Source organism: Penicillium psychrosexuale, assembly GCF_028828465.1.
Source record: "Penicillium psychrosexuale strain IBT 29551 chromosome Unknown utg000002l, whole genome shotgun sequence".
Classification (NCBI taxonomy): domain Eukaryota; kingdom Fungi; phylum Ascomycota; class Eurotiomycetes; order Eurotiales; family Aspergillaceae; genus Penicillium; species Penicillium psychrosexuale.
In genome coordinates, this window is record NW_026643187.1 from 511,678 (window position 1) to 533,127 (window position 21,450).

Below are 21,450 nucleotides of genomic sequence, written 5' to 3' on the forward strand. Positions count from 1 at the left end.
ATTCGTTGAACGCTCTGTAATGCGTATAGATATCGCGGTAAAGAAATTCCGCGAGAGCCTCTTCTGTTGCGTCCGGGACTGCACGGGTGACCGGCCAGCCTGTTGCGTAGTCGATCGCAGTTATGATCTATCGGTTGCCATTTGGAGTGGTCGGTAAGCGGCCGATGAGGTCGATTCCCCATCGTTTGAACGGGCGGATGCCGCTTGTGACCATATGTTGCGCTGCCTCGCGTTCTAGGCTTTTGCGGGAGCTCTGGGACACTTGGCAGTTCGGACAGGTTTTGACTGTGTCCTCTATATCGGCACGGATCGTTGGCTACCAGCCACGAGGTCGGATAATACCGTTAAGGCCCGGGAAGCCTAGGTGGCCGAACTCGTGGTGGGTGTTGCGAAGAAGATCAGCTCGGAACGGGAGCTTAAGATATGGCGAAATCGTTCCGTCTTCGTGCGTGTATACGAGCTGTCTGTTCTCTTCTGGGGATGCCCTTGGGAAGGCTCGGGTATCCCGAAAGCTTAGGCGCGTGGCAAACTTCTTTACGGCCTGAGCGGTTGCATGGTCTTCGGATTTAGTTCCGTCCTTAAGGAACCGAATCGTGGCTGTAAGCCAGTCTTCTTCTGGAATGCTGTGAACCATGCTCATTGTTGCCAAATAAGCGTCCTATACGGGGCGTTCTTTGCTCATGTTGGCTGGTGAGTCTCCGATAAGGTCGGGACGGCGGCTAATTGCATCTGTAACAACGTTCTCCGACCCTTTTCGGTAACGGATGGCCAGCTGATATTGCTGAAACTCGGCGACCTAACGCGCAAGGCGCTTGCTGTACTCCTTTGTGGTGTTGAGGTACTGCAAGCTGGCGTTATCCGTGATGATGATGGTTTCGAACCGATCACCATCGATGTACCTATCCCACGTGTGGATGGCTTCCTTAATGGCAAGGAGCTCTTTCTCGTGTACGGGATAGTTCAGCTCTGCGCCATGGAGCTTTCGACCGTTATAGGCGACTGGGTGAAGGTTGCCTTCGTCATCGTTCTGTATTAAGACCATTCCGAGAGCCTATTCTGAGGCGTCGGTTTCGATTACATATGGCTTGTTCCGGTCGGGTTGCTTCAGGACCGGTGCAGAGGTGAGGAGTTCCTTTACCTTCCGGAATGTGCTTTCGCATGCTTCCGACCAGACGATCGGTCGGAAGCGCTTCTTTTGTAACGTGGTGTCGCTCTCTTTGAGAAGTTTATGGAGAGGGACGCAAATCTTCGCAAAGTCACGAATGAATCTCCGGTAGTATGTGGCGAGTCCGACGAATTGTCGCATATCGTGGACCGTTTTTGGGCGTGGCCACGTATTGACGGTTTCGATTTTCGCGGGAAGGGGCCGAATGCTCCCATTCCCAACGATGTGTCTATAGAACTCGAGTTCTTCTGTGGCGAATGTACACTTTGTAGGCGAAGTGTACAATTGCTGTTCCTGGAGGAGCGATAATACTTGCTTAAGGTGTTTTCGATGCTCCTCTATCGAATTCGAAAAGATGAGGATGTCGTCTAGGTAAACCACCACGTTCCGCCCGAGAAGTGGGCGTAACGTGTTGTTGATGATCGACTGGAAGGTAGCCGGCGCGTTGTATAGGCCGAATGGTATGGCGAGCCATTCGTATTTGCCCTAGATCGTGTTAAACGCTGTCTTTTCGACGGATCCCTCCCCTATGCGGATCTGCCAGTATCCCGCGGTTAAGTCAATCTTCGAAAGGACTCGTGCGTTTCCCACGATGTCTAGCAGCTCTTGGATGCGGGGGAGAGGGTATCCGTTCTTTTCGGACATCTGATTGAGGGCCCGGTAATCGATGTATATGCGCCACTTCCTATTGGGCTTCCGTGTGAAGACCACTGGGAATCCCTAAGCGCTGTTGGAGTGGCGGATAAGTCCCTTGCGGATGAGATCCTCGACTTGTTTCGCTTGCTTGTCAAGTTTCTCGGTAGAGAGGGGGTATGTATTGATGTTCACCGGCCGGTTTGTTCCCGTATCGATGTTGTGCGCGACATTGCGTTCTGGGGGCAGTGCCACAGGGAGCTCCGCGTGGAACAAGTCCTTGTACTTCTGTATAATGCGCTTAATTTCCTTGTCCTGGTGCCGGAACGAGGCTGGGTTTCCCATTCCGGCCCTGTCCTTGATCGGGCGGACGATAAAGAGGTAGGCTTCTCGATTGGCCTTCTGTATCAGCCGGCTGACGTGCCGGGCTGATATTAAATTGGCGTGCGCGTTACCCTTCGTAATCATACGAGCGTTATTTGTGGGGTGTACCATGCACGTGCGGTGGCGGTGATCTGTCAGCGTTATGACCGATGTCCGCCAGTCGATCCTGGGGTTCTCTTTGCGGAGGAAATCGCGACTGAGGATCAGGTTGTATTCTGTGTCGAGGACCTATGCCTTGATTCGACCGGTCTAGTCCCTAATCTTGATTGGCAGGTGGACGTAACCAGCTGTGTCGAGGCGTTCGCCATTGGTAACGGTGACTTTCAGAGGAATCCTGGGCTTGCAGATTTGGACGTTACCGCCCGTTTTCTCGAGAACTCGTGGAGCGATGAACGTATCGCTTGATCCACTGTCGAGAAGCATACGGACCTGTACCGGGTTAAGAGTAAAGACCTTTCCCCGGTAGAACGTTAACGTATCACCCAAGATATTGAGGGAGGCGTCAAGAAATAGCTGTTTTTTGCGGCGCCGTTTCTTGCGGTGCTTGCGTTTCGTTCGAATTCTTTTCTTCTTGCTCCTCCTCCCGTCCTGCGGCTGCGGGGGTGACTCTGGCTGAGCGGGCGCCGGTACGTTTATAGGATGACTGGGATCGAGGAGGTCGTCCGTGTCAAATAGCGGTTGCTCAGAAGCCTCTTGAATGCGGCCGATGAGGACTTCGACGTCGTGCGGCCGTATTAGTTTTTTGCCTTGGATCGTTCGGCAGCTTCTTTTTGCTTCTGCCGGGTCTCCTCCGTCTTCGGCTGGCGATAATTGCGGGCGAGATGGCCCTTTTTGCTGTAGTTGAAGCACTTTATGTCCTCGCGCTTCCTTGCTGGCCTTGCTTCCGCTGCCGTGAGTTCCATCGCGTCTGGGTCCCGCGATGAGGTGGCTCCTACTGCGCGGCCTGTGATTCGCCCCCGTTCGTACTGGGCGAAACGTAAGACTGCTTCTCTTATCGTTTCAGGCTTGTTCTGTTCTTCCGCCCACTTGGTGCGGTATATATTGTTGGTTCTATCGACGAAGCGGCTTATTATAAGTCCTTTGGGAACGGTGTACGGTAGGTCGGCGGCCGTCTGTTGCAGAGTCGCGGTGTACTCCTGGATAGACGTTTTTCCTTGTGTGAGTTCTTTCTAGCGTTGGTAAACGTTTGCTGACCCTAGGTATTCGGTGAATTCCCGTTCTACCTAGTCCTTGAACGCCTGCCATGATTCGAAACAGGTCGTTCCGGTCAGCGCGTGAACTCGTTTGTATTGCTCTAGACGTTTTCGTGCATTTGCTGTGAGTCGTCTAGACGCATGGAGGATCTTTGCTTTATCCGGAGCTGTACGGCCTGTGAGCTGGGCCAGCTCCGAGAAGTAGCGGTCGCAGTCGCGCGTCTATCGTCGGGCGCTGTCCTCAGTGATTTCGCCTTTGTAATTGGCGATACTGCACATATCGTTGATGAAACGCTTGCGCGTTTCCCTGTCTATGGCCTCGTTCGCAGCCTGCTGGGCCTGTTGGGCGGCCTGCTGAGCGGCCTGCTGAGCGGCCTGCTGGGCGGCCTGCTGGGCTGCTTTGTGGGCGGCTCGTTGCGCAGCCTGTTCCTCGGCGTGCTGGGCGACTAGCCGCGCGGTCTCTTCCTACGCTTCTAGGGCCCTTTGGGCCTTTTGGGCGGCGGCAATGACGGTGGGGTGGACTAGTGTATCGGTTACTACGGGATTCCTGTACATCTGAACGTAGATATCACGTTCTGCCTCGGTCAGGAGGTTGAGGGCTTTATTGATGCCGTCCGGAAGGTTGGCGCGGATTTCGGCCGGAGTAGGGGCCTTGGGGACTTGTGCAGATATGTTTGTTGGGGGTTGGAGCTTTTTGTTACTTAGAGGGTAGAAATTGACTGGTTTCTGTTCCTCTTGTTGGGTCAGGAAGCTGCCCTTTTTGTAGTGGTAGCGCCTGGATGCGGATCTGGCTGGATGGCCGGGTATCGGACAATAGGCTGCCGCTCAGGATCCCCCTAGGTTGTATAACCTAGTTTGTGATAACGTGCGCTCTGACGACGTATGGTCTGGCCACGTGCGGTATTCCCCTCCCTCCCGCTACGTAAGGGGAGGAGGGATTGGGTCGCACGTGGCCGTTGCGCGCCTTGGCGTTGGTCAGGGGGTACGTGTCTGTGGATACCTTTGCGGCCTTGGAATCTAATATCAGCTGACGATGGTCGGTTTACCGACCATTCTCTTGCCATTCTCCGGTGCCGGCCATAGTGACGTGGCCCTGGCGCCCTCTTCGTCTCGCGAGGGTTCGGGAGGGCACGCGGGAGAAGCAATGGGATGAGAATCCACGATACCTGGCATTCAGGTCCGCTGGATCGTGTGTCGGGATGGTGTAAGAGGGACTGACCTTGCCTTGGCCGTACGGCCGCGGTTGCCGTCTTGCACCTCCCTAGGCCAACGTAGGAGTTGGCTTAAACCGACATGCTACCAGATGTGATACGGAGAGGATCGCATGGTTTCTATTAGGTTGGGTGAGCCAACGACTAAGTACGATCTAGTACAGGAGTTGGGAGTACCCAAGTGTGCAGAATGGTCCGTACGGGACCGCACGGGCACGTAATGGTCACATGACAAGGCACGTGCTCGTATATGATCACATGACAGGGGTCTGGGATCACACTAGGTATACAATCTCTCTAGGTCTTTATATATTTATATACTAGATAGTTATCTATATATCGCTTTATATCTATAATCTATCCTAGTTAATAGTATCTAGTTATAATAAGCTTCTTAAGTTTCTTAATACTAGGGTATATAGTTAATAGTTATCAATATATCTTATTAAGTAACTATACTTAAAGATCCCCTTTATTAGGTACTTCTAGATAATCTTTAAATAGTAGTAATTTATCTTATACTACCTAATAGGGATCTATTTAATCTCTTATAATCTATTAGAATACTTCTAGCTCTAGGTTCTAGCGGTTTATTAACTAGACTTATTCGGTTATATCTAGGTCCTATATAGTCTTAATTAGTAGAGGGGGAACCTTAGTATCTTATATAGGTTCTATCTATAAGGGGGATACCTTAATTTCTAATACTAGTTCTATTTCTTTTCTAAAATATTCCTTAAGGAGTAATATAAGGTATTAACTAATATCTATATAGGGACTTTCCTTTCTTAAAAGGATATCTATAATAATATTCTATTTCCTAGGATAGTATTTAATTATAAAGTAGAACTATAAGAGGAACTCACTCTACTATACTTATTATTAATTTATCTATTATACTATTATAAAGTATTTAAGAGATTAATAATCTATAAGGATCTTAAAATATTTTATATAAGAGAGTCCTTTAAGTTCTAGGTACTATTCCTAGAGTATATAAATAATTATAAGGAATTCCTTATCCCTGATTTTATAATTAAACTCTATAGGTTATATAGTCTTTAAGAAGAAGGTAATAAGATACTAAAAATCGTTAGCCTTATAGTATTATAAGAGGATAGTACTAATAACTCTATTTAAGATATCTATTTCTATATAGGTCTAGAGGTCTAGATTATAATACTATAGGATAGGTATAGTTATTAACTTATACTTTAGTTATATAAATACTTACTTATAGTCTAATAACTATTTATATACTATATTATACTATATAAGATAGTATAATAGTTTCGAAAGGAAATTATAATCTTTAATAAATTATCGATAGAAGTTATAGAATCCTAAGAAGGACTATATTCCCTTAATTATTAATAGTATCTTCTAATTCTTAATAACTATAATCTTCTCTAGATCTATTATAATACCCTTAGTACTTATAATAAATCCTAAGAACTTAGTTTTCTATATAGAGAATTTATACTTAGATAGTATAACCTATAATCCTACCTTTTATAACTATTTAAGGACTTCCCTAATATACTTCTTATATTCTTTAAGTATCTTACTATAGATTATAATATTATCTATAAATATAACTATATAGTTATCTATATAGTCTCTAAGTACTATATTTATAAATCGCTAGAATATTACTAGACTATTTATAAGACTAAATAGAGTTACTTTATACTTAAACAATCTATATTAGGTATAGAATATTATAAGATCTTCTACAGTTAGTATTAATCTAATATAGTAGAAACCTTAGTAGATATTAAGCTTTATAAAGAACTTTACTTTACTTATTTATTAGAGTACTTTATTAATAAGGGATAATAGGTAATAATCTTTCCTTATAATTATATTTAATCTTTAGAAGTCTATATAGAAATATAGACTACTACCTAGTTTCTTAGCTATTAAGATTAGTAAGGTATATAGAGCTAAACTAGGTATAATAAATCCTTTTTTAAGGTTATTAAGGATATACTATTTTATAGCCTTTAGTTTATCTAATAATAATTTATAGAGTAGGTAGTATCCTAGCTATACCTCTACTTTAAGGATAATTTTATAGTCTACCCCTAGGTAATATAGTAGTAGTTTATTAGACTTCTTCTTAGAAAATACTTCTATAAGATTATAGTACTCCCTTAGAAGGGTTTATTTAATCTTATTAAGTTCTATATCCTTTATAATTATAGATTTAATATTAATAATCTAATCGATTTTATAGAGTAAGGTCTAGAAAACTTTAATATCTTTATTAATAACTATTTATATTTATAAATAATTGAATCCTACCTAGCTAATAATACTAATATCTATTAGTAGGAGAACTTCCTTTATTTCCTTCTCTAGTACCTCTATTTAGAGAGGTACTAATTTAATTTTATTATTTAAGTTTTATACTATCTTATAATACTCTTTAACTTATTAGTATCTATATTAATATTCCCTTATAATAGGATATAGCTTCTAAGTCTTTAGGTCCTATTATAGATTACTTAAGGCTTATTTCTTAAAGAGATAATCGCGTTATTCTATATCCTTCTAGTAATCTAGCTTAATTTATATAGGCTGTTTAAGGATTATTATAGGTACTAATATAGCTAACTAACCTACTACCTTATTAAAAAGGGTGTTCTTATCTAGCTAGATTATATAATACTATTAGTAGTTAAGGAGGATATTATTCTTAGCGAACTATATATATCTAATAATTATATTATATCTACCTAGATCTACTACTAGTATAGGAATCTACTATTAGATCTAGACATCGGCAAAGCCCAGCATGGGCCGAAGATTTCGGCCCACAGCCCAACCCCTATAGGCTATGGGCCCAGGGGAGCTGGGCCCAGCCCAGCCCATAGCCCAGTGGGCTAAGCCCATAAGCCCACTGGTAGCCCATTTAGGCCCATTTTTACATAAATAATAGGTCTTGGCGTGTATAAGGGGGATTATATAAGATTATTAAATTACAGTTTTTTATCGCTTGTTTTAGTCTGGTCATTCTAATAAAAAACATACTAATTTGTCTATAAATATTAATAAAGCCATTCCGAGATTACCTTACCAATTCGTCCCATCTGTATACAAATGCAAATTCATCTGGTCTTCCCGCAATATGCCGATTCGTCCACAAACGTCAAAAATGAAGCCATTCCCAGATTACCTAACCAATTCGTCCCATCTATGTACAAATGTAAATTCATCTGGTCTTCCCGCAATATGCCGATTCGTCCATAAACGTTAAAAATGAAGCCATTCCCAGATTACCTAACCAATTCGTCCTATCTATGTATAAATGTAAATTCATCTGGTCTTCCTGCAATATACCGATTCGTCCACAAACGTCAAAAATGAAGCTATTCCCAGATTACCTTACCAATTCGTCCGATCTGTATATAAATGTAAATTTATCTGGTCTTCCCGCAATATACCGATTTGTCCATAAACGTCAAAAATGAAGCTATTCCGAGATTACCTGACCAATTTATCTGATCTATATATAAATGCTAATATATCTAATTGATTTGTTTGCTCAATTGGTCTGATCAATTTGTTTGCTTAATTTGTTTGCTTAATTGGTCTGATTAATTGGTTTCATCTGAAATTCAACTATGGGTTTGTGCGGCATTTCGGTAAGCTGCAGAGTTTTCACCCCAATAATCTACAGGCTTTGGTCCCAACTCCTTCGTATAATTACACCACAACTAGCAATAAATTACGGTCGCATTTAATTAATTAGATACTCTCTACTATCTAGCATTTAAATACTGTTTTTAGAATTAAATTATCTCAATTATTGGTGGTAGTTGAATTGATCAGACGAATTTACATTTGTATACAGCATTTGTACATAGATGGGATGAATTTGCATTTGTACACAGATGGGATGAATTTGCATTTGTACACAGATGGGATGAATTTGTATTTATATACAGATGGGATGAATTTGCATTTGTACACAGATGGGACGAATTGGTAATCTCGGAATGGCTTCATTTTTGACGTTTGTGGACGAATCGGCATATTGCGGGAAGACCAGATGAATTTGCATTTGTACACAGATGGGACGAATTGGTTAGGTAATCTGGGAATGGCTTCATTTTTGACGTTTGTGGACGAATCGGCATATTGCGGGAAGACCAGATGAATTTGCATTTGTATACAGATGGGATGAATTTGCATTTATACACAGATGGGATGAATTTGCATTTGTACACAGATGGGATGAATTTGCATTTGTACACAGATCGGACGAATTGTCGAATGTTTGTAGATAGATCATTGGTATGGTAGAAATATATATATCAGAACATTGCAGAGATATATAATTGAATATACATTGGTATGCTAGGCATATGCTTGGCATATGTATGAATTATAATTGGATGAGAGCGCTGTAATGAGAATACAGGCCTAAAATTGCATTAATTATGTAGGCAGATCACTGTATTATGTAAGGCCCATATAGGCCCCCCATTGTGGGCTATGGGCCCAGGGTAGAGCCCATAATTTAGTATAGGCTGAAGAAGTGAGCCCAAAGCCCAGCCCATTGGTAGGCTGGGCTGGGCTGGGCTATAGGCCGGGTAGGCTTTGCCGATGTCTAATTAGATCTAGTTATCTATACTTAGTATAAGGACGATAGTATATATAATTAGTTAGGATAATTTACTATTAAATCCTCTAACTAGATACTTATAGTCTAGCTTATAGGTATATAATCTAAATTTCTTACTAAGTAGTATAACTAGTTCTATATTAATAAATATTAAGCTATCTACTCTAGTATCTACTAGCGCTAAGATTATAAAGGAATATCTATTATAAGTTAATCTTATATTAAATACTAAACTATCTTATAGACCTCCTAAAAGCTTATATAGATCTAGTATATATAGTAATACTTATTTCCTACCTAGGATTAAGATTTCTCTTAGGCTATTACTTTTCCTAGGTTTATATTATCCTCTAATTCTTTAAGTTTAGTTATATATAATTAGCTATAGGTCTAGTTAGTTATAGTAATAGTACTTATGGCTATATTTACCTTTTTCTTTAGGTATTTAAATATTATATACTCCTTCTCCTTATAGTAGAAGTATTAACCTTCCTTTATAAGAGTCTCTTACTCTATAGTTAATAGGCTAGATAATAATATAGCCCCTTCTTACTTTATATATAGGGTAAAACTAGACTAGTTAATAGTAGTCCTAGCTCTACTTCTAAATATAGTTATTATATAAGTATATATAGTACCCTTTACTTCCTATTAGAGACTAATCTTATAGGATATACTTTAATAACTCTAGGTAAAGGTATTAAAAGGAACTATTTCCTAATTAATAGCCTATATAACTTAGCTCTATAATAGATATAGAAGTTTCGAATATAGGTTATATTTATAGTTTTCTTTAATAACTATAGCTTCCTCTATAAGTTATATAAATTTAGCTAAGAAATTGGTAAAATCTTCCTTAGGTTTTATCTTAAGTTTATAATAGGCTATATATACTTCTATATAATAATTTAGGTTTATAAAGATAGTATAGAGGTAGATAATAATATCTTCTATATTAATATATAGGTTATTTAAGGTTATACTTATTTATAGGGTAATATATAGCTATACTTTACCTTTATATTAGCTTTATATATATAGCTTCTAGTAAACTAGTAGTAAGTAGTAGTTAGTATTTACTTTAAGTTTCTATCTAATAACCGTTTCCTATATTTCGAAATAGACTTCCTTTCTATCCTTTAATATTAGTATATTAGGTATCTTTATAGATTTCTAGCTAGTAATTCCTATAATTAGTATATTATTTTAGGCCTAGTTCGTTTTACTCTAAGTAAGAATAAGGTAGTAGGTAAGGTTATTATACTTATATATAGTAATATCTCTATAAATAGTAGCCTTATTATATTCTTCTATAGCTTAGTTATATTCTATTATAAGGTAATCCCTTTCTATATAGAACCGATTATATTCCTCTATAATTTATTTAATAGCTTCCTTAGACCTTCTATTCTCTATAATTAAGATTTAGATTTTATCTTATATTATCTGGTTATTATCTTCAACTATTTAGAACTAATTAGCTAGCTTAACAAATCGTTCCTTACTAGGAATTATATATATAATCTCTTAGATAGAAGGAATTAAAGGACCTTCCTTAGGGCTATTATATTTAATACTTTTAATTAGGTCCTATATTCTAGTAGGAGTCGGGGTTTTAAGGTTTATAGCTTCTTCTATAAGACAATCCGGTACTATAGGTTATTTTCCCTTACTGATTACAGCGATCCGTTATAATAGAACTATAGCTAGTCCTATTCTAGTTAGTTTTAGGATAGGTAGGGTGAAACTAGACTAGGACCAATTATAATAATTGTCTATATAGTCGTATAGCTTCGAAAGTTTGGGTTTAGGGTGATACTTGATATTATATTATATGCTAGGTTCTCTTTAGTAGAAGAAGTATATTACTAACAAAATATCAAGTATAAAGAAGAAAAGAAAAGAAAATAAAACGTAAAATAACAAACGGGTCTTTATACCCCTTTAGGGGCATAACCCTATCCTCGCTTATCCTAGATGGAAGGTACGATTGCCTTATATAAACGAGAAGGAACGACCAACGGTACAATCCCAAACAGGAAGGTACGAGTTCTTTAGGTACCAATCGTGACAAATGTGCCATAAAGCTTGAGTAACCAAAAAGTAAAGGATCTTGCAAAGTTTACTGACCTGGTCAACGTCCAATAGCATCCCTGTTTACTAAGTCATCCTGATTAAGCAAAATATCAGATATCTGTTAATTGTGGGGTTCAAAGTTCTGGAGTACAGTATGGGTAGAAGGCAAGTTGTAAACTAGAAGCACGCCTAGTGCATACCTAGACCATATCTCCGTTCGCCACGTTGTTCAAGTCAGCTTCTACCTTCAATAAGGTCACAATTTCTGATTACATACCTGTATGTAGTGCAACGAAGCATTAAAATTATCAACCTTATTTTTTTCGGGCGTTGAACAGTTCTCGAAGATTGCTAGGAAGCTGAAGTTTATACCTTTTTGTTGGCAGTAGTACTATATTTATCTATTTGTCAGGGTTCACTTCCAGGGACCGTTCCAGTTGCTAACCCCTGCGCTAAGGGCAAAAGACTAGAATACTTGGTCGAAGACCAAGTACCACCCTCCCTATATAAGGAGCCCTAATCGTCACACTATTCAAATGACGCTAGCAGAACCCTGCCTAATTTACTGGGTTTCAGCTCTTGATGTCACTGTCCCTTGGATGTTGTTCACTCAGACTTAAGGCTCTGGTCCAAGACCTTTGGTGGCCTTCTGACAAAGTACACGTGCATGCCCCAGGGCCCAGGCTCAGGACTACTGAATAAGCATTCATGACTGTGAGGGGCCAGTTCTTGATGGAAGAAGAGTGCATTTTACGAAGAATCTTGAGGCTGAAGAGAGAAGAAAACAAAGGTAAGGAGGAAGGTACTGAGTACAGTTGTGGTCCAAATAGTGCCCCTGTTGCAGCAGCGAGGCAACGAACACTGAATTAGCCAATGGCAGAGAGCCCAATGGCAGCTGTGATAACGTGGATCAAGACAGAGGAATTCCTTTCGAAAAAAGCCTTCTGTCAGGACTTGGAGAAGCGTGGACTTCTTCACTTGCTTTCTTTAGGTAAGCCTGAGCAACTTGGATTTACTTTTTGAGTGGTATAGGCACAGTTCCTGAGGTAGGGTGATTGGACAAGGCCTCATAGACTCTATAGTGAGGAATGGGAGGAGACAGCTAATTCTTCTGGGAAATATCCCAACTACTCTACCAGCTATTATGGCGATTATCTTTGGAGTTTGTATATTCTATTAGAAACATTATACCCGCCCTAGGGGTTTGGCGAATGCGGTGAGGGCCCCTGGGGCGGGTATTTCCCCTTGAGTGTCGTGCTCCAGTACACTTGCATGGCCAGATTCTCCGCCTGGGAAATTCTCGTACAAATTGCTTGGTCACCTCTGACCAAACTAGCTTTTGTTCGTCCCTAAGCTTGACCAAGCGACGAACTTCCTCCTTTGACTATAGTTGACTCGTAGAGAAAGTATTTTGCACGTCTGGAGATCATAGGTAGAATTGCGCAGTGGTAGGGTATCCTTGGCCTTACGAAGTATCAGCTAAAGATAGGCGAGACTGCAATATTTTCGCCATTGGCGGGTACCACCGTACGATGGCTTGAAAAATATATCTATAGTGGAAGAGGGGCTTGAGAGAGCAACGATGATGAGAATCGGGTGCCAATGCGCTCGACGCCGGAGGCCTCGCTTCGTTCGGCCCTATCCGAGGTTGTATTGTATAGCCCCCGGTGTCGCAGATCTGCCTACAGCTTCCTGTTCTCGAACGCAGGCGATTAAGCGTCTATGTATCCTCGACGTCATGTCGGCTTGATTGAGAAGGTGGAGCTGCACAGGGAAAGCGAGAAACCTGTGAGGGGTATCTGCCTGGTAAGAACCCCAGCGATGTCGGGAAGCAAAGAGGGTCCAGCCAGACCTAGGATCTGTCGCACCAATGTCCGCCAGTTCCCGAGGCTGCACCATAACCCACGAATTATACGGCCTATAACCATGTGCCGTCGGGTGACGGAGATTGACTCGGCGTTGGTTCCCTCCTGTTTGGTTCCTTCAGTAATAAGCGTCTCTGTGTGCGCGGGCAATGCTGCAACCGTGGCATATTTATTGTGCCAACACTTGTCGATTATATCGTCAATCGGCGCATCACCATCTAGTTTCGGAAATTCCATATTCTGCAGTAAGTCCACGACTTTAGGGCCATGCTCCTTAGGATCCTCGGCAAGACATTGATCTCCATTTCCGTCGTGTGGATTTGCTCAAAAGCCGGTCAAGTATTACGCTTCGGGATTGCGGGATCGATGGTTTCAGTGTTTCGTAGTTCTCGGGTCCGGACAAGGTTCTCAGGATCGAGAGCTCGACGGTGCTGACCGGCAGTGACTGGTAGCTCTAGGCACCAGGCTCGAGCACGAGCCTGAGATGATCATCGGTGAGGTATTTTTGCCATTGGATAGTTGTGACAGGGCGCAGCACCTGCAGTAACCAGGTAACCAAGCCGTGACAAAACAGAGCAGAGACCACGACCAGGGTAGACAGAAAGCAGCGGGTCACACGGACGGAACGGGTGATTCTCACCCTGATTCTCACCCTGTCTATAGCACACTCACCCTTGTCACCGGTCGCGCGACCGTAAAGCGGCGCTCACCCATTTCTCACCCGGGCGACACCCACCGAACTATTGGCCGCATATAAGCCACATATTCTGCACGGCCAATACTCAATGTGCCCTCAGCACCTAAGCGGCACTCTAGGGTGAGTTCGGGTGATATGGGTGAGAAGTCTTGAGACTGGGGTGAGAGAGGTGAGAACGGGGTGACAATTCTCACCCTTGAGGTGATAGGGGCCAACTCACTCCAAACCAATGTCAGTCCTAAAAAAATACAAATAGTCAAGCCCCGAGGCGCTTCTCTTACTCTGCCATGATTTTCTTTGAATTTCTTTACCAGCTAAAATATGTTCTCCGAACAGAATATCCCGAAAGCACTCCAGGAGCGTCTTGAGATTCTATAAGGATCGCATGGTTTCTATTGGATAGTACTAGATACTAACTAGTTAACTATAAATTACCAGCGGAGCCGATACAGAAATACAGAGAGTTGAAAACCCATTCATTGGACCCCTTAGTTCCGCAATACGTCTTCAACCAAGAGTATAAGATAACTAGAACCCGGATAGTTTGCCTGCACGCTCCCCCTCTCTCTTTCTCTTCGCGTCTATCAACACATACAGTGTTTTCTCTATTAGATCTTTATCTATATTGTATCTATCCATGAAATGTTTACGAATAATCCCTGAGAAGTTAGAATAGTTATATTGCGTCCCGAAACTGGTGTCACTACCTACACTCTTCAATTGGTTCTCGGACTCTAATGCCAAGATATACCATTGATATATAGTGACGGTGCATAAGTTTGAATACCCTAATACTGCCCGCCCTAACCTCACCAATATTTAAAAGGTTGATCGGCGTATAGTGCGAACGGGGTAAGGAAAAAAAAGGACAAGATTCGGTGAAGTATAATACTCGAACGACTGCTTAAAGGACCTTAGTGTCTGGCCAGGACCTGAAGAACTCGGTGAGGCCCTAGAGATCGGGTATGGCTACTTTCTGCAACACTCGTGTAGCCGATTGAATATAATCATGCGGAATCAGGATATAAAGGGAATCCATATGGAGAAAATAAAAAAACTTTTGTTCGAGGGAATCAGGGTATAAGAATAAAAAAAAAAAGAAGCAGAAAAGAACAGGGACAGGACAGAACAGAGCAATCAGAATTCTTCCTCATCGTCATCTTCCACCGCCTCCTTATCAAACTCCATATATGATTCAGCAGACGCCTCCTTTGAGTGGGTCTGAAGTGATGTTCCCTCTGACTGAGCGGGAGACATGGTCGCAGCAGTTCGGAACATATGCACAAGTATTCCTACCACCTCCTGATAATTTCCGTGACGGGCAGTAATGATATACTCTGACCACTATTCAAGTTAGAATATGTATGATTTCATGGTATAATTTACTCACCTCCGAGTCATTGTTAATCTTCAAGAACCACCAACACTGGCCATCAGACACAATACCATATACAGTTGCATCTTTCTTCTGGAGGTCTTTTCGACGTCTGTGAACGCAACCCATGTAGCCGAGAGTTTGAGAGACCCCGCTTATCACAGATTCAACTCCCTTCGTTTCAACCACAACAACACTGACAGCCACATCCTCTTCATTGCCATACCACAGGCTATAGTCAGGGCGCCCAACAAGGTCGTGCTTGGTGTCCTTATGCATGACAGGGCCATAACGCCAGAGGCCTTCGGCATTCAAGTTCAAGTCGTTCATGTTCATGTCTGAGGAAGTGGTGCTAGGTTGCGAGGTGACAAAATGATGGGCGAAGATGAGGAGGTTGTTGAGAGTGATCCGGGTTAACGCTTCATTGGGTCCACTTTTGCCAAACGCGTCTCTCGTCATGTCCATCCATTCAGCTTGGTCAAATCAGTTATGTGTCACATTGACTTGAACATTCCTTAAGGGATACGTACCGTAGACGGGGGACAGTTCAACCGGAGTTCTGTTACAGAACTCAAGGTTGTCCAATGAATGAGTGAGCTTGAGTAAAACTTGGACGTCGCCGATATTCAGGGAAGAGATTGCGATCGTTGGTCGCTCAAACTGGCCTTCCTCAAAGATTGATGTAAGGTTTTCAATATAGGCCTTCAGCTGGGTGAAGGATAGTTTTTGTGTCTTGCTGTGGAGGTCGAGCATGGCATCTTTCATTCTTTGTTTAGTTGGCGTTCTTTTCTTCGCAACTTTGAATGGTGGCATCTTGGACAAGCCACACGAAGGACAAGTTGAGATGAGATGAGTTAAGCTAGCTTAATGAGCCAAGCTGAGTTGAGCTGCGTTTGAGTTACGATGAGTGGATGAAGAAAAATCTTAAGCTGAAACGCCAGGAGTGAAGAGGAGAGTTGAGAAGAGTTGAGAAGAGATGAGTTGGGATAGTGAGAGGAAGAAAATTTTCGAGAGGAAACGCCAGAAGTGAAGAGTATAAATACTGAAGCTCTACCTACAAAGGCAAACATTTCCTAAATAGGCTTAGTAGCAAACTCATTTCTTTGTTTAATGATAATGCTGCCTATTTCCTAGATAGGCTTAGTAGAAAATTCAAGTGGGGCAGTTAGTTGTTCCAAGGTTGCAACCCTTTTCTGCATTATTTCGTGTAGCGTTGTCAGGGGTATAGTTCTCCAGTCTTTCCCACCTTGGCTCAAATACCGTCTTCTACTTCTTATCAACTTGCTCAATATTGTTTCTGTTTCTTCTCCTATACTTCTTTATTTCACATAGCGTAAAATTCTCTCCTTGAAGGACTTGGGAGTATAAATTTCCTCCATAACCAACCCAGACCCAAGAACAACAATGTCCCACGGCGGACCAGGCTTCCTCTACTGCCGCTACACCTACCGCTGCCCCTGGAAGAGCAAGACCGACAACATGACCGGGACAGAAGAGGTATGCCACACAGCCATATACACCCCCGTCACGAAACAAAGCGACGAGGGACAAACTGCGTGGTTCAAGAACCGCGCCATGGATTCAATTGAAAAGGATGTTACCAAATGCTTAGCCAATGTGGATTGTAATAAGAATGAAAAGACCTATGAAAGATTCAACCGAGTTCATATTAAATAGCAGGAGTTTGGGTATCGTGAAAAACTGCCTCCGCATACGGAAGGGAAGACGAAGGGGGAGCCATTTGGGAAGCAGATTTAGAACTTTTTTTTCGTCTTTCTTTTCTTTTTGTATTTTCTTTTCTTTTTCTTTGGAATCGGGGAACGGGTTCGAATATTAGCAAACTAAAGGATGGATTGGATTTATGCGTATATGCTAGACATAAACTAAATTATCTCGTCAGTCAACAAGCTGAATGCTTCCAATTGTCACTCCTATATCCAAGTGACAGCCCGGGGGCTTAATCAGCAACAGAGCTTGTAAATAGTGACTTTCATTACTTGCTCACTTGCCGGTTACCCATGATGTTCTTTCGATCGGTTATCCGGTTATCAAGTCAAATTGGTGAATGCTTTTTGAAGGGTTTCCAATGTACAGCGAACGGAAAAGTAGTGCGAGTGAATTGTCAGGATGACGAAACACGGTTTGAGCAATGTAAATGGGCCAAGAGTCTTTGGCAACTTTTTTTTTGGAGGGGTTTTGGGTGGAGATCAAAGAGGCGGGCATTCGGGGACAGCAATGTAGAGCTGGACGATTCAATCCAATTTAAGACAAATGCTCCACTTCCGTAATGGATTTCCCGATCTTCTCAAAATCTGTCAACTTCGGACGAGGTATGCCTGCGATCCAGAGAAAACCCATTATTGCCTTGCTTCGTTGGTGGTATTATATTAGCCAAGGAGAATGAGCTTTGGGCTGAGTTCCTCGGGCCTTTGTATCAGTAAAATTCTTGTGTCCTACCCTGCATGGGCTGCCAACACATACCTGCATGATCTGGCCTTACCTTGTGTGTACCTTTTGTCTAGTTATCATGGAGCCTCTAGGGTATGGCTGTCCTTTGCCGAATGGGAGATTGGCGAATAAGGAAAAGATAGATGAAAGACTCTGCAGGTGATTCTAAGAGCGATGTTGTTTTGTGAATTGTAAAGTGATAATTCAGCTACCCATAGGATTGTGGTGAGTACGCCACTATATGAAACTTTAGCGCTAACGAAAACCACACGTGTCCTGGACATAATCCATTGGATGGTATAGCACCACGTGAATTCGCTGCTCACAGCTTAGAAGCACCATCTGTCTTGGAAGCGGTGATACGGTACCAAATTATGGAAGGTTTCTGACAGGACAGCAACTGATAGGAGTCCAGGATTACCAGGGATATCACATTTTGCTTCCAGCACACTTAGAATTGAGCGGCGCAGATTCGTCTTCCCAAACCGAAAACTCCTCAGAAGTGATAACCAGCTGAAATATGTAATAAGCCATCTACTGACTCATGCTGCATTTCAATCCTTGACACTAAATTGCCATTCAGGGCACAGATGGCATGTTTCGACCACTTTGCAGGACAACTCATACTTGCATTACCCTACTTATCCCTTATCCTCCGCATATATAAGATGTAGTCAGGCTTCCTCTCATCTTAATTCTTGATACCTTTCCTTGAAAATTTTATGAGAGTCACTTGATAGCTGGCGAAGTTGAAGACTGAAACATGGCAAAAAAGAAAACGAAGCAGCGCAACTCGAATGAGGAGCCTAAGCGACTCCTTACCCCAGAGGTCTCTCCTAAAATTGACTACTATCGACCTTTGTCATCGTGAGTTCTTCGAATAAGTCAAAACTAGCGTTTTCTGACCTATTTACTGGCCCTACGAGTTCCCTCTCGTCACCTTCATTATAGGGAGCAAGCAATATGGCATTCCCGCTTATTTCCTTCGGAATTACCTAAAGCTTACCCCTTCCTCTCCTGGGTCATCGACTATCATCATGCCTAATGTTAATGAAGATGTCGGGCATACCGTGCTGCACTTCTTATATACCGGCGGCTACGAGACAGTCAGCTCGCCTCTTGATGAAGGTGTATCAGATCTCGCCAGAGAATATAAGAGGAGCGTTCTAGTCTATTATGCATCAAGGACTTGGGGCCTAACTGACCTTGAAATCCTTGCTAAGCAGAAGATGGAGCACTTAGATAAGGACCTTCCTATTCTTGAAATACTGCGGGTCGTGAGGGACGTGTTTTCAAGACTTCCTGCAGATGAAACCTGGCTTCCAAGTTACATTCGAGGAAACCTGCAGCGACTACCAAAGCCTGAAGTTGCAGGGCTTGACTTACACGCATTTTACAATATTCTCGGCCAGGACCATCAATTTGATAATGCAGTGATGAAGATGATTCTCGAGATGCTATCTATTAGCTTATGTTCTATGAAAGATCAGCACGGTAAATTATCTTCAACATATTCAACATATGGTAATCAGACTGAACTAATTCTTTTGGGAATCATTAGCAAAGATACTGAACGGCATCATTTCAGAAGAATCCCCTCTTCGAGGGCCATCCCCTGAGGATCCTGAACCTGTCCCCGAAGAGCCTGAGCCTGAGCCTATCTTCGAAGAGGCTGTACCAGAGCCTGCCTTCGAAGAGGCTGTACCAGAGCCTGCCTTCGAAGAGGCTGTACCAGAGCCTGCCTTCGAAGAGGCTGTACTAGAGCCTGTCTTCGAAGAGCCTGAGCCTATCTTCGAAGCGGCTGTACCAGAGCCTGCCTTCGAAGAGCCTGAGCCTGAGCCTGCCTTCGAAGAGGCTGTACCAGAGCCTGTCGTCGAATCGCCTGAACCAGAGCCTGAGCTCGAGCCTGTCCTGGAAGAGTCTCCTGCTGAGGGAGGTAGCGAACAGTGGATCATTCCTCAAGTGTCTGCTGATACTGACAGCTGGTCGCGCGCTTCTTTGTCACCCGGTGATACGTCTAATACTGAAATACTACCAGAGGCTACTGATCAGGGCTACATAGCGAGGATCTCATGGTCGGACTTAAGTCTGTATGGGAATTGGGCAAATATGTCCTCAAAGAAAAGAGCTAAAAGGGCTAGCAAGCTTAGGTCTAGAGGACTTCCTGTCCCAAGCGAGACTGGTTTCATTTCAATAGTTGCAGATTGAGGGTGATTTGGAGAAGCTTCGGCCGCGCAATTTAACCATTTACTTCCTGTTCATAGATTCGTACAGTAAAGCGCCAAAATGAGATATATTAAATCTACAGATATTGAGGTAATACTTGGGCCTGGAGCAAATTGGGGGTTTAGCTCCTCAATTTATGGGAGGGTAAGAACGAATATAAGGGGCTTATACTGTACCAACTCGACCACCCTCTTATATGATTAGTTCGGTATTACCTTCCGCCACTTTGAAGTAGCACGACCTCCCTAGCACTTTGGTGGAGTCGCCCGTACTCTCTACCACCTCTCGTTCCCCGGAATTATAGGCCCTGTGGGAAAATTATTCCTACTCTGGGAGCAATAATTATTGTGCCTGGGGACCATGCCATGTATCATGGGGCCAAGTATGATTCTAGGAACGCTAAGGGTCCTGTTAGTGGGATCTTGAGCAGGTAATCAACCAATATCAGATATAAAATTTAGAATGTGGGCAATTTGACTGATATCTTTACACGATATTGATATAGTGATTTATATTCACGTTAACCTCATTGCCGAAAAATGATCATTACAATGATTTGAACACAACAGCTCATGAATTCTCTGAGCCTACTGAGCCTAGAGCTACCAGGGCTCCATTCGGCTTCTAATATAGAATGGGGAGATAGGGGGGATGAGGACTGGGATTCCCTGGTCTGCCGAAGTAGGCTCGGGGAGACGACTAATAAGGTTAGTACAATTTAGCCACTACAGAAGCCATAGAGACCTACTTAGCCATTGGCTAAAATGGTTTAATGAAAATAGGAATTGATTGTAGGTTAGAACGTGAGAAAAGATAGGTGCTGTTGCTGAATTGTGACAGAGTGAGAAGATGGTTAAAGAGAAGGAAGAACGTGAACGAAAAAATGAGGTATTTCCATCTATGCGTAGTTAGCTATATTTCATATAATATCTTTGCTGTTCACATCCGAGTTCTTTTCCTCCTGGCTTTTTCAAATATATCGCGGCTGAAAGCCGAAGATGGAGATGAATGGGTCGGTAGGACTCAGAGATGCTTGTTCTTCACTTGCCAAATGAAATAAACCCACGAACTATGGATTAGTGAGCCGCAGCACTTGATATAGACTTGAAAAGAGAAGCTAGTTGAATCACTAGAATAAGAATAGTAATAGGTAGCAAAAGGTAAACAATAGGATATAGTTAGCATACTAGAACATAATAGTACATACGACCATAGGGTGTGGAAAACAGGGCTTCCCGTCCGCTCAGCCGTACTTAAGCCACACGCCGGTGAGTTAGTAGTTGGGTGGGTGACCACCAGCGAATCCTCACTGTTGTATGTTTTTTCTTTTATTGGCAAAGGTTACATACATACAAATAGAAAGGTGCCCAAGTGATCTGCACACAACAATTAATCAATCCTTTTCCCGTCGTCTACCTGGAAAACTTGAAAACTGGGGAGAAAAGACATCCAAAAAGACTTACTACTAGACAGTACCAAGATGACAGACAAGGCCGCATAAGCGGCCTATCATTCTTGTTATTGGTACTGGATCAAGATTATAT

The 21,450-nt window shown here is 42.5% G+C and overlaps 4 protein-coding genes across 4 annotated transcripts; 2 read left to right on the top strand and 2 right to left on the bottom strand.

The window, feature by feature from the left end:
* Positions 1–13,031: 13,031 nt before the first annotated feature.
* N7518_001332 (uncharacterized protein) lies at positions 13,032–13,874 on the bottom strand (the record flags this gene model as incomplete). Its single annotated transcript, XM_057182260.1, has 3 exons — positions 13,032–13,483; positions 13,507–13,639; positions 13,833–13,874. 3 exons carry the CDS (start codon positions 13,872–13,874, stop codon positions 13,032–13,034), a joined length of 627 nt encoding a protein of 208 aa, XP_057043710.1.
* Positions 13,875–14,994: 1,120 nt separating this feature from the next.
* On the bottom strand, positions 14,995–15,985 carry N7518_001333 (uncharacterized protein; the record flags this gene model as incomplete). The annotated part of the gene is made up of 3 exons (XM_057182261.1): positions 14,995–15,201; positions 15,248–15,705; positions 15,763–15,985. 3 exons carry the CDS (start codon positions 15,983–15,985, stop codon positions 14,995–14,997), a joined length of 888 nt encoding a protein of 295 aa, XP_057043711.1.
* Positions 15,986–16,636: 651 nt separating this feature from the next.
* On the top strand, positions 16,637–16,909 carry N7518_001334 (uncharacterized protein; the record flags this gene model as incomplete). Its single annotated transcript, XM_057182262.1, has 1 exon — positions 16,637–16,909. The coding sequence occupies one exon, from the start codon at positions 16,637–16,639 to the stop codon at positions 16,907–16,909; it is 273 nt and encodes a 90-aa protein (XP_057043712.1).
* Positions 16,910–18,717: 1,808 nt separating this feature from the next.
* On the top strand, positions 18,718–19,812 carry N7518_001335 (uncharacterized protein; the record flags this gene model as incomplete). The annotated part of the gene is made up of 3 exons (XM_057182263.1): positions 18,718–19,174; positions 19,242–19,644; positions 19,743–19,812. 3 exons carry the CDS (start codon positions 18,718–18,720, stop codon positions 19,810–19,812), a joined length of 930 nt encoding a protein of 309 aa, XP_057043713.1.
* Positions 19,813–21,450: the final 1,638 nt, after the last annotated feature.